Genomic DNA, 13,447 nt, shown 5'->3' with positions numbered 1-13,447 from the left:
TTTGTGAAAAAATTGTACAGTAATAGTGTGTAGGAAAAAATAGTCATTGAAAGACTAGAGGCTGGGAGTCCCATAACTTCCCAGGTAAGAAGTGATAATTTAAACTTGGGTGATGGCAATGGAAACAGTTTCATAAATCATTGTGTTAAGAAGTTGCATGAGAAATAAATATTGTCCACATAAAAATGAAATCATAAGAGTGTCTGAGAGAGCCAACAGTACATGGCTTTCTCTCCTGCACTGTGTAATAGTCATGTATTACAAACATTTCAAAACCAAACTCATGATTCCCGTAGCCAAGTACCTTCCATCCTTTTCCTATCTTTCACAGCTCAATAAAGATACTAATGTCTATCCAGTTTTGTGGGCCAGAAATCTGGGTGTCATTTGTTTACCCTTCTTTTGTCCCACCTGAAAATCCAACCCATCAATTTCCATTATTTATATCTCTAGGATTTGTTTTACATACATTTATTTCTCCCCCTCAGTAGAGTAACTACCCTAGTCTGAGCACTATTATTTTTGGCCTGGACTTTCTTCAATATCCACATGGTCTCTCCTTCTACTCTGGCTGCCTGTACAAACCATTCTCTTTGCAGCTCCAGAGTGAACTTCTAAAAACAAAAAGTGAATTGGATCAAATCATTTAAACTTGCTCTGCACCATAGAATCTTCTACCTACAAAGCAGTAAGTGTTGAAGATTCCTCGTTCTGGATATTTGTAATAGGAAAAAGACAAAAGAAAGGAGACAAAAAGGAAACAGTTGAATCAAAATAATTGTACTAAGATTTCCCAGGAATCAGGAGAGGCATTTCAAGGAGGAAGAGCTAACAAAAAAATGTTCACTGATGCTCTATGGGGTAGGTGGAACCAGAGGTAGGAGAGGAAGCCAGAATGCAAGGGGTTAAGTAATGAAGCCTTGTATGTAGCTTCCTTATTGAAGGAATATAATTGTGAAAGGAAGTAGTCTGAGGGATTATCAGAGCCCAGCTTTGCTTTTTTAGGACAGAAGAGGACTTCACACACTCATAGATGGGGGAAAAGTGCCTATGGGGCTATAGGAATTGACTGAAATGTGAAATGATGACATATTATCAGTGTAAGTAGGTAATGAGACTTATTCTGGGCCTTCTGGGATAGGCAGTGTGGAATGAACTGGGCAGGATAAAGAAGACCAATTAGCCGGGCCCCTGTGGCTCACACCCGTAATCCTAGCTACTCAGGAGGCTGAGATCTGAGGATCATGGTTCAAAGCCAGCCTGGGCAAGGAAAGCCCGTGACACTCTTATCTCCAATGAACCACTGGAAAACCGGAAGTGGTGCTGTGGCTCAAGCAGTAGAGTGCTTGCCTTGAGTTGAAGAGCTGAAGGACAGCACCCAGGCCAGAGTTCAAGCCCCATGACCGACAAGAAGAAGGAGGAGGAGGAGGAGGAGGAGGGGGAGGAGGAGGAAGAAGACCAATTAACACTAAATTCTGCATGGTAATCAGATAATTTGGAAATGGGTGTGTGTGTGTGTGTGTTCTTTAACATCTAGAGACACAACTGAACCTTTCAGTGAAGGAGTATTACTTCTCAACTGGAACCAGTATCTCAGAACAGCACAAAATGTAGCAAGATAATTTAATCTTACAAAAGGTGAATTGATGCACAATGCTCTGGAATTGGCACCTCATTCTTCAGCAAATCTTATCGAGAATCTGGAGCCTTGCTCATGATGAAGACAGTACAGATCATGCTGCAAGTCTCCAATTGCAATTTTCTACATGCTTAATACCTATGTAGTCCTGAAACTATGAAGAAATTCCTTCTCAAGTCTTCAGAGGAAACCAGCTGAATCATGGCTTACCAAGCTGATGATCTTGCTTTCTTCAACCATTGTTGCTAAAGGTAATGCTGGAACCTGCAAAGCCAGGTAGGTTGAATTGGACCACTTTTTTTTCGGTTGGTCGTGGGCCCTGAATTCTGGGCCTGGGCGCTCTCTCAGCTCTTCAGTTCAAGGCTAGTGCTCTACCACTTGAGCCACAGCACCACTTGCATTTTTTTTCTGCTAATGTGGTGCTGAGGACTCTAACCCAGGGCCTCATGCAAACAAGGCAAGCACTCCACCACTGAACCATCTTCCCAGCTCTGGACCACTTATTTTTAATCTTCTCCCCTGCTTTCACTTGCTGGCAGAAGCAGGTGAGAGGAAAAGTTAACACATTAAAGGAGCACTACCAGGGCTGGGAATGTGCTTAGTGGTAGAGTGCTTGCCTAGCATGCATGAGGTCCTGGGTCTGATTCCTTGGTACCACAAACCAAATAAATAATTGTCACTACTTGGTTAGGTATGGGGCACAGGCACATGGTTCCAGCTAATAGGTAGAGACAAGTTGATGAAAGTTTGAGGCCAGCACAGGAAAAAGTTAGTGAAACCTTATCTCAAAAACTAGCCTGGCTTAGTGGTAGAGTGCTTGCCTAGCATGCATGGAGCCCTGGGTTTGATTCCTCAGTACCACATAAGTAGAAAAAGCCAGAAGGGGTGCTGTGTCTCAAGTGGTAGAGTACTAACCTTCTGCAAAAGAACCCCAGGCACAGAGCCCAGGGGTTCAAGCCCCAAGACTGGCAAAAAAAAAGCTGGGCACCCATGATGCATGCCTGTAATCCTAGGTACTCAGGAGTCTAAGATCTGAGGATCATGGTTCAAAACCAGCCCAGGCAGGAAAGTCCATGAGACTCTTATCTCCAATCAACTACCAAAAAACTGGATGTAGTGCTGTGGCTCAAGTGGTAGAGTGCTCATCTTGAGCTGAAAAGCTCAGGAAAAGCACCCAGTCCCAGAGTTCAAGCCCCATGAGTTTTTAAAAACAAACAGACAAACAAAAATAACAACCCCAACTACCCTGGTGTAGTGGCATAAGCCTGTTTTCCCTGTTACTCCAGAAGCAGAGGTAAAAAGATTATAATTCAAAGCTGGCCTGGGAAAAGTTACTGTGAGATCCTATTGGAAAAAAACTAAAACAAAGGACAGGTGACATGGCTCAAATGGTAGAGTGAAACTTCCTAGGCCAAAAAGTCACTACCATTTTAGCCAATTTCTTTGCTCATTTTATAATCTGTCCACCAATGCTTTAACAGCTAATCTTGTTTTCACACCACCCCCAATGACTTTTTACCAAAGATTGTAGTTGCTACAAATGTGAACTCTTGAGCCAGACTGCATGGGTTAAAATCCCAGCTCCAACCCTTATGAGCTGATTCACGTTGGAAAATATGCTTTAACTGTCAATACCTTCATGCCCTTGGCTATAAAATGGGGGTGCCAACAGTATCACATGATGACTGTGAGGGTGAGAGGACATTGTTTATTGCACATGCCTATGTAATAATGTCGATCATTTGATAAGCACTCAAATATTGGTAGTCTTAATATTCCAAATATTCCTTAATATTTTAGGAACTCTCCATCATTCTCCTTACCCACATACTACTATTGAAAGGTTTGAACACATTTCTTGTTTGTTGTTTCCTGTTCCAGGGCTTAAACTCAGAGCCTGGGCACCATCCCAAAGCCTCTTTGTGATCAAGGCTAGCTCTGTACCACTTAAGCCACAGCACGACTTCCAGCTTTTTTTTCTGAGTAGTTTATTGGAGATAAAAGTCTCACAGACCTTCATGCTTGGGCTGTCTTTGAACTGTGATCCTCAGATCTCAGTCTCCTGAATAGTAAGGATTGCATGTGTTAGCCACTGGCATCCGACCTGATTGTTTTGAGGCAAACTTTTAAATCAGATTTATCCAGGCACTGGTAGCTCACACCTGTAATCCTAGCTGTTCAGGAGCTGAGATCTGAGGACTGGTTTGAAGCCAACCTGGCAGAAATGTCTGTGAGACTCTTAGCTCCAATTAACCACTGAAAAGTTGAAAGTGGAGCTGTGGCTCAAGTGGGAGAGTATGAGCCTTGAGCAAAAAAGCTCAGGGGCAGTGCCTAGGCTTTAATTTCAAGCCTCAGGCCCAGCAAAAAAAAAAAAAGAATGACAATTCTTGCCCCTCCAATTGTATTAAATCTCCAGAATGTAGTAAAACTGAATTAGCTAACCCATTCTTATTACAGAATGACCAGTGAATGTTATACATAAGAGTATAGAAATATTTATAATATTTAGAAAAATAAACTATTTTAAGTACCCTCCAGTAGCTTAGAAGCACAATTTGAGCCCAACTGAAATTCTGAGTAAAAATCCACTTTATCTCATTATCATAACATTTTCCCTAAAGACATCAATAAGCCTGTTTAAATTTATGAGCCTAGTATGAGTATGTATCTAAGCAAGTATGTTTTTTACATATAGCATCTATGTATAATTTATAATACATATTAAAATTATTCAAATTTGTTAATGGGCTTTGCCTCAATTGAATAATTAATGTAAAATAAATCCACAAAATAAACTTTAATCATAAAAATACATAGTTTTGTACACTGACACCAAGCCTGATTTAATTGCAAATTCTAAATCTTTATTCTATTTTCAAAATGTGAATGCCTTAAAGATTTGAACATGTTTTTTAAGGTTATAAACTTAAAGGGAACAAAATACCAGTGGAGTTTTATGAAAAGCTAAGTAGCATGGCCTGGGGTCACAGAGACAGTTGTATAATAAACCTAGAGAGGTGCAGCTATCAGTGTCAATCCAGACAAATGAGTGCAGGAAGGAGTGGTGGCTGCACCTGTGGCACTCCAGACGTACCTCCTGTGACTGGAGTACACTTACAGCTAATGAAAAGATAAACTACTTCAGACTTGATTGATCTCTTCAAAAGTAACCAGAAAAAATATGAATGTATTTCCATGTGCTTGGAGAGAGGTACCAACTATTTTCTATCTATCACCCTACTATGTTCCATACATTCAGAGGATTGCCACTAGTTTTGGAGGAAGTGTTTATAGAATCTTCTGCCCATCTATTCCCATTCCTGTTCTTGGAGAAAACCCTTACAAATCCAAGGGAAATTAAGGGATTCAAGTAGGAAATTATCTGAGTGCAAACAGGGAAATTAGCTATCATTACCAACAAATCAGAAAGAAAAGTAGGGGAAATATTGTGCCAAACAAGTCTTCTATACATGAGACCAGAAAAGACGATTGAAGCACCTGTCCACTGCCTGTGCGTGTAAGCCAGAGTTCTGCCCCACTCAGTTCACTTGCCACACTCATACTCACATGCTTATTTAGTCTAACAAATGTCCTCACAGACACATGGTTTTGTCACAACTACTTACATTCGACTTAACTATTGCACATGTGCACACACACACACACACACACACACATAAATACCATGAGATCCAGGGACATGAACTCTAAAAGTGAATATATAAGTGGAAGAGTTTAAGAATAGTTTTTGGAGGGAGTTGAGAGGGGCTAGTTGGTTGGCTATAGAAAGTGAGTAGGTGAGACAGAGACAAAAAGTACAAGAAAAGTGACCAGTAGAGCAGTTACAGACTGGACTGCTAGGATTTTCTTTGTTGAAGATGGACGCTTCCATTCTCTGTGCTGTGTGGGATTCAGAGGCAAGGATTTGAGGTAAGTCTATCTGCAAGAAGCAGTCCATGGTGGGTACCTATGGCCCTGTGTGTGTAACACTGCCCACATATCTTCTCATCTTTCCCTTCCTGTCTGGAAATGGGCTCCCAAATCTCTTGCTCTAGGTTATTGCACATGTTCTGCTCTGAGTAGCATCAATCTTCATAAAAGGTGATTTAAAGTGTCAGCACAACATTTCCTGGCTCAGTTTGCATTGACCATCAAAAAGAGGGAGTAGGCATTGTGGACAGAGACAGAGAGGACAACAATAGGCAATTCTACAGAGAAACTATTTTATCACTCAGAATAAGGCAACCTGTAAGTGAAGAAGGAGATTATGATCTGGTATTTCTTTTCCTAGGAAAAGGCACTTAATAGATATTTCTAATTTACAGCAGTGTAAAATTCAACAACTTAAAAGTCCACTTACTAGAAGTAATGTCCCAAAGCACCCACTGCTCATATAGACAACAATAAAACCATATATAATAACCATCAAATCTGAAGAATAAATATTAATACCTGTTCCCCAAATGGGAGTTATGAAAATAAGCTGGTTACATTCTCTGCAGAATAAAAACACATGCAATTTTTTAACTGCGAATTAAAAACAGTATTTGAAGGCCTGGATGAGCTTATGCACACTGCAGGTAAATCTCCAAGTAAGGTTCTCTTCTTCTAAAGCAGTTAGTTTACAAGAAGAGTTTTTTGGAAGGAATGGGGCTAGAATGGGCACAGGGGAGTGATCAGGTGCTAAAATTTCAGTTCCATGCACAATCAACCAAGAAGGCTCAAAACTTTCACTGCATGGCACAGATGCTGTGGGGTAGAAACTCCTGCACGTAGGTGGCAGCTGCCTTGGAGAGATAGGTCATGGTGCCAAACCTGCCACTGGGAGCACTGTCATATAGAAGAGTACAGATGCCAGATGTGGGATCCTTTGCCAACATGGTATCATCTGCGCCGAGGGTTTTCTGTTTGTTTTTTAAGGGTGAAAAAACACATGGGAAAGGAAAAAATTACTAATCCTACCAAGTAAAATCCTGGTTAGTATAATTCATAGCCTTTTTTCCATTACCAGTTAGTTAGCTACTAAGCTACTTAGCCAGGAATGGATGAGGGTTATGTCCAAAATGACAAATATGATTTGTGCTGGTATTGAGGCTTGAATTCAGGGCATCTCACTTCCCTTGACTTTTACACTCTAGGCTGATACCCTACCATTTGAACCATAAATCTACTTCCACTTTTTGGTGGATAATTGGAAAAAAGAGTCTCACAGACTTTTCTAACTCAGCTAGCCTCAAACTTTGATCCGCAGATTTCAGACTCCTGAGCAGCTAGGATTACAGGCATGAGTTACAGGTGATGGGTAATGAACATGACTTTCTAAACATGTCTTTGTACTAACCCCTAAAATTTAAAAATTATTTTAAATTTTCTTTATTTTTTTGTCAGGCTTGAACTCAGGTCCTGGGCGCTGTCCCTGAGATCTTTTGATCAAGGCTAGTGCTCTACCACTTTGAGCCACAGCTTGGCTTCTGGTTATTGGAGCTAAGACTTTTCTGTCCCTGCTGGCTTCGAACTGTGATCCTCAGATCTCAGCCTCCTGAGTAGCAAGGATTACAGGTTTAAGCCACTGGTGACTGGTTATTTTAAAATTATTATAAGATAAATATGAAGTGATAGTTAATTAAATGTGACACATCTGTTAATAACAGATAAATGTTAATACTTACAGATTGCCTTAGTGGGACTTTGGTTTGAAACTTTCTAGTATTATTTCAGCTTCACTTCTTTTATCTTGTATTTAATCATTAATCTTTATAAGCCAACTTAATTCAAAAAGATCATAAGCTTTCTAAATCTAATCTATGTCTAAAAGTGGTCACATTTTCAGAAATATAGACTGACAGAAATCCAGAATATTGAAAGCTAGAACAGTCCTAGGAAATCCTGGGTACTTTTCTTCTGTATCCTCTTACAGTGGCTGAAAAAGAAATACCTGTTACATATTTTTGGGATTTTCCTGTGAATAACACACACACTATTTCCTTTCATGTTCTTGCTATTAGACAATATTTGGAACATGTTCAAGAAAGCTATTTATTTATTTATTGTTTATTTATTTATTTAGATCCCAGTACTGGGGCTTGACCTCAGGTCCTGGGCACTCTCCTTTACTATTTCCCTGAAGGCTAGCTAGCATCTTAACACTTCAGCCACAGCTCCACTTCCAGTATTTTGTTGGTTAATTGGAGATAAGAATCTCACAAACTTTTCCTCCCATCTGGTTTCAAATTGTGATCCTCAGATCTCAGCTTACTGAGTAGTTAGGATTACAGTCCTGAGACTATAATCAGTGCCCAATGAGAAGTTAGTATTTTTTAATATGGTTAGGTTTCCCTTATTTGCAATGACTAGTGTATGTCTAGGACAAGCAGAAAAGATCAAAAGCTATGTACATATGACCATATAAGATAATGTTAAGTGAGATGAACCCTAAGACAGGGACACAGGTGGTTTTTTTTCTTTCTTGCTATGGTTTTTAATGTACTTATAATGTATTACGTGAGTTTTTTTTTTTTTTGTATGTTCTTCCCCCATGGTATAATCCCTGTTTTCACTGTATTTGATTCCGTTGCCCTGCATCTTGTATATACAACTTCCTAATTTTGGGAGGGGAAGGGAAAAAACAAAATGCTTAAATAGGGATACAGGTTGACCCACCGTAACAATGAGATATATAAGACACTGGTGGAAACGAACTTTACAACTTGTCGGGGGAGGGAGGGAGGAGTTGGGGAGGTGAGGAGGGAAGGGATGGTAGGGGAAAAACAAAGGAGGAGGTAACAATACTCAACAGGAAATGTACTCATTACCTGAATCATGTAACTGTAACCCCTCTGCACTATTTTTACTATAAAAAGTATTAAAATATTCTGGAAGATTTTCAAGAAAATAATAAAATGTAGAAATAAAAGTTTCACTTTAATATTTTCCTATAAGTAAGCAGTAAAAGCCAAGCAAAACTAAATCTAAATGTGCTTTTTTTCTAATAGACCAGAAAGGATGTGTTTTCAGCCCTTAAATCTACAAAAGCAGTATGATCAGTAATTGGAAATACGATGCTAATGCCATGCTTCAAGGGCTTTTCAGAGGAAAGCATAACACTTCTTGAGTTCCAGGCAACTTCACCATTTAATACAAATAATAAAATACATGGGGTGAGGAAGGCTGATAAAGGGAGATTAAATTCTATCAGTGCAAGCTGTATGCCTGTGTGGAATATCACATGGAACTCCATTAATACACTTAACATGTTAATAAAAAATAAAATGAGATCAGTGGTAGAACACTTAGCTAATGTGCACAAGGCCTTGGACTTGGCCCAAGCAGTATTAAACAAACATATACATAAATGTTTTATGATTATTTTAAATTTTATTTTTTATTTTTTGCCAGTCCCAGGGCTTGAACTCAGGGCCTAAGCACTGTTCCTGGGCTTCTTTTTGCTCAAGGCTAGTACTCAACCACTTGAATCACAGTGCCACTTCCAGCTTTTTCTGTTTATGTGGTGCTGAGGAATAGAACCCAGGGCTTCATGCATGCTAAGCAAGCACTCTACCACTAAGGCACATTCCCAGACTGTGTGTTTTACAATTTTTAAGAAATGTTTTTTGCTTTTTTGTTTGCTTGTCTGGAATTTACAATCCTCCTGTTTCTACCTTCTGAGTGCTGGGAATATAGGCACATATTGCCATACTGGCTTACATATAATAGGTTTTAAGACACATACAACAAAAGACAGATGTCATCCTGCAGTGCACTTCCTTTGCAGAGGTTAGAGCCACTGTAAAGAAAGCCCAGCAAAGAGCTATGGATAAAAAAGGGTAAGAAAGAGACTTAGGCTTTTAGTGAGGAGCTTGGAATGCAGTCAGCTTAGCTTTATATATTTTTATTTGAGAAAAATCACACATTTACCTACCTGTTCTTGAAGAAACAAGTCATTGGCAATATGCACTATTTTTTCCACAGCAATGATGCTTCCAATGCTATGAATCTCAATGTCTGCCAGCATGGTAAGAACAAGGATGGCTTCAACCAGAAGCTGACGGTATTCTGGCTGAGGTACACGATTCAGGACAGACTCCACATGGACAGAGAATTTAATCTCCCCTGGAGTCATCTATTATAGAGTAAAAGAAAATCATGTCCTAGGAGCCCACTGCCAGAAGCATCAATCCCTGGTCTGAAAGGCAATTAAAACTCTGTAGCTGTGAGTACAGATTTACCCCCTTTAATGTAATGAGTGAATTGATTCAGTCTTTGTGAAAGGCAACCCAGAGTCAGTCACAAAAGTGTCAATGCCCTCTGATCTATAATCCTATTGCTAGGAGTATATCCTAAGAAAATAATTCAAACAAAAATAAAGTCCTATGTGCAAGAGTGTTTATAGCAGCATTAGTCACAAGTGGAAAACTCAAAGGAATCCAAATGTGGAAATGGATGCATAATGGCCTATCATGGCAGAGGAACTTCACAAATTTGTATAGATAGTTGAAAGAATAAATCTGATGACTGTGGATAATAGAAAAATTTAAGTTGATCTTAAGATTGTATATATACATCTGTATATATATATATATATATATATATATATATCCATGTAATATCCATTATCTGTAATATACAATTAACATATATAATTACATAAAACACTTATGTGCCACTAGAATAAAATGGGCATTAAAAAGTATAAAGTTATCACCTTTACAATAAATTTTTTTAAAAAAACGTATAAAGTTGGAAGTGGCTCTATGGCTCAAATGGTAGAGCGCTCGCCTTGATCTGAAGAGCGTAAGGTCAGCACCCAAGCCCAGAGCTCAAGCCTCATGACCAACAACAACAAAAAAAGTATAAAGTTGCTGAGGGTGGCTCATATACTTATAACCCTAGCTACTCAAGAAGTTGAAATCAAGAGGATCAAGGTTCAAAGTCAGTCTGGGCAGAAAAGTTCATAATGACTCTCTCATCTCTAAGATAACCAGCAAAAATCAAGGCTGGAGGTATGGTTCAAGTGGTAAAGCATCAATAATGAGCAGAAATGAGGAGTAAAATCGTGAGCTCCATTTCCAGTATCATAAAAGTGTGATGTTGGGCTGAATCTGTAACTTAGTGGTAAAGTACTTGCCTAGCATGTGTGAGATCCTGGATTCCAACATCAGACTCAAATAAATACTAAAACTTAATAATAAATAATGAATAAATAAAAAGGCAGAAGGTTATTTTAGAGAGAAGTAGGCTGCTTAAATGCACAGAAAAGAGATATTACAGAAAAAGGCCTGTAGGTAACATATAGGCCCTAAGCATTATAAGCTTATGCTAAGGCACCCCAACTGCTATCTGTAACAATCCCAGGGGTTCTGAGAATTTTCTACCACTCAATCTTATCTGTAGATTGTGGTACTTTCTAACTATGGATATGTATTAGCATCATTAAATAACATTTAAAAACACCCATTCTCAGGCTCCCTCTCTGATGATTCTATTAGGCCATGTTGCGGAGTCTAAGTAACTCTGAGCTTTAATTAGAACATAGGATCACTACAAGCCTACAAGATCCTGCTAGACAAAGGTAGGAATGAAAATGATGGGGAATATAAATCATTTGTTCTTAGATTACTAGCTCTTCTGCTCTTTTCAACTCTGATGTAATCTCACATAGACTAATGTTTGAAAGAAGCTGTTCTTATGTAATTAACATAATATACTACTATTTACTAATGTTTCTATTCATTAAAAAATTCTCTGCTTTCTTCAAATGCATTTTGTATTGATATATAGAAGCATAGTTGACATACAGAAGTATAGTTCTGTTACTTTAAACAGTGATCACTAAAATATTTCTAACAGGCAACTCTCCATCATACAAAGGTAAAAGACAGAAGCTTACCTCCCTAGTTGTTGAAGAAGGAAGAACAAAACCTTCCACAGAGAGTCCATGACACTGCAAAGCAGAAAAAAAACGTGTTTACCTAGTATAAGCTAACCAACTGAGAAGTTAAAAGATGAGACTTCACATGTCTAAGTGTGCGTCATGGGGTGCATGATGAGTAATCACAGGGAAGCATGAGACACTATGGCCGCTGTTTCCTTGCCATGGAGTCATAATTCCCAAGTTCTGTTGGACTACAGAAGACACCTCAGTTCATTTTCTACTTAGCGGAGTGTGATAGGTAGGGAAGATCTACCAGTCCTCAAATTCACATTGAGAGGATATCATGCTAGGTTCCACAGTCTTCACAAAAAGGCCTTAAGAAGAATTTTAGACTATTAGAAAAATTTGAGATATGTATTTATTGGACACATGCCATTCGCACATGCTGCAGTTAGGCATCACACCCCCTGCAGTATTCGGGCACTACTTTGCCTATAGCACTTACTGTCTTTCAACACTATGAACACTTTATTATTTCTTATTCTTTCTCTCTGGTAAAATCAAAGTTCCATAAGGATAGAAATAAATATTACATCAATATCCTCTCCATCATTTTGAACTGACATTAAAAAGCAACAGGAATTAATGACTTATTTTGCATTCTAAATAAGTCAAAACACTCTATATTAAACAGCTGGAGAAAAATTATGATCCAAGAAGTTTACTAGTTTTTCTAAACACGCCTTTCCTGTATTCCATATACCAAGTAAGTATGTGCAAAGAATTGTCAGCTTTCAAACATATCTGCAGAGTAATGTCACATTCAGATTCCAAAAGACATATGTTGTGCCTCTTACATTAACATCCCAAGCCCAGGTTTTGATTCTGACACAAAAGATCCAATCACAAGACATAGTCCTTCTCTTGTATAATTGCAGCCTTCTACTTAGGCATCTGGCTTACGAACCATTTGGCCTTGCATCATAGCTGCTATTTAAGAAGTAACCATATGCTGAACTGAGGTTAGAACCCAGAGCCTTGCCCATGCTAGGCAAGCACTCTACCAGTCCTAATATTTCTTATCTTAGATTCCTTTTTTTCTCTGTGTGTCACTTATTCATCAGCTGTAGGTAATACAGACTTTTCAGTTTCATTTACTTTTACCATTTAATTTAATCTGTAATTATATGCCTAAGAAATTTGTCTAGTTCTGTGTTTTGTGTTATAAGTTACACATCTTATAAATAAATGTAATCCTTTCTAAAACAGTAACAACAAAAGGAAGTAACCATTGCTTCAATTCATTGATTAATAGATACTTCATAGTGTCCTTACATGTTGCCTGAGAAGAATAGCCCTTAATGAAGGTAAGTTAAATTAGCACATTTCATGTATAACTTGAGATATAAAATATATATGTACCTTGATGGGTGCCAGTGGTTTATGAGTGTTAGCTACTCAAGGGGCTGAGATCTGAGGATCACAATTCAGAGCTTCCCAGACAGGTTGAAGGTAAGTTCATGAGACTTATCTTCAAATAATCACCAAAAAGACAGAAGTGGAGCTGTGGCTAACCTTGAGCAAAAAAGCTCAGGGACCCAGGCCCTGAATTCAAGCACTAGGACTTACACAAAAAATATCTGTCAGGATTGGAAGTGTGGCTCAAATGGTAGAATACCAGGTATGAGAAGGAAAAGCCAAGTGAGCATAAAGCCCTGAGTTCAAGCCTTAGTACTGGCACAAAAAATGTTTTTGTCATCACCATGTTATAATGGCTGAAAGGAAAGCAAGGTTTAGACACTGTTTGAGAGGGAGATCCTCAGAGCCAATAAACTGAGGAATCAATGTTCACATTTTCCAAACCAAAATAATCACCTGATTTTGTCCCTGGAAGAGCATTAGTGTGCTGAAGAGAGAAATACAACTAAATGTTGTGA

At 38.6% G+C, this 13,447-nt stretch overlaps 1 protein-coding gene across 6 annotated transcripts in view; it reads right to left on the bottom strand.

Annotated features, from left to right (window-relative positions):
* Nucleotides 1-4,481: 4,481 nt before the first annotated feature.
* Nucleotides 4,482-13,447, bottom strand: part of Phka1 (phosphorylase kinase regulatory subunit alpha 1) — a 129,312-nt gene continuing 120,346 nt past the window's right edge. For all 6 annotated transcript variants that reach the window (XM_042694854.1, XM_042694855.1, XM_042694856.1 and 3 more), the window contains 3 exons: nt 11,526-11,579; nt 9,558-9,758; nt 4,482-6,543 (listed from right to left, as the gene is read on the bottom strand). In XM_042694854.1, coding sequence (XP_042550788.1) covers nt 6,370-6,543; nt 9,558-9,758; nt 11,526-11,579 — 429 coding nt within the window. In that variant the 3' untranslated portion in view covers nt 4,482-6,369. The remainder of the gene's footprint in view (nt 6,544-9,557; nt 9,759-11,525; nt 11,580-13,447) is intronic.

This window comes from Dipodomys spectabilis, unplaced genomic scaffold, assembly GCF_019054845.1.
Source record: "Dipodomys spectabilis isolate Male_0828 unplaced genomic scaffold, ASM1905484v1 ptg000176l, whole genome shotgun sequence".
Lineage (NCBI taxonomy): Eukaryota > Metazoa > Chordata > Mammalia > Rodentia > Heteromyidae > Dipodomys > Dipodomys spectabilis.
This window is presented reverse-complemented; position numbering and strand designations above follow the sequence as displayed.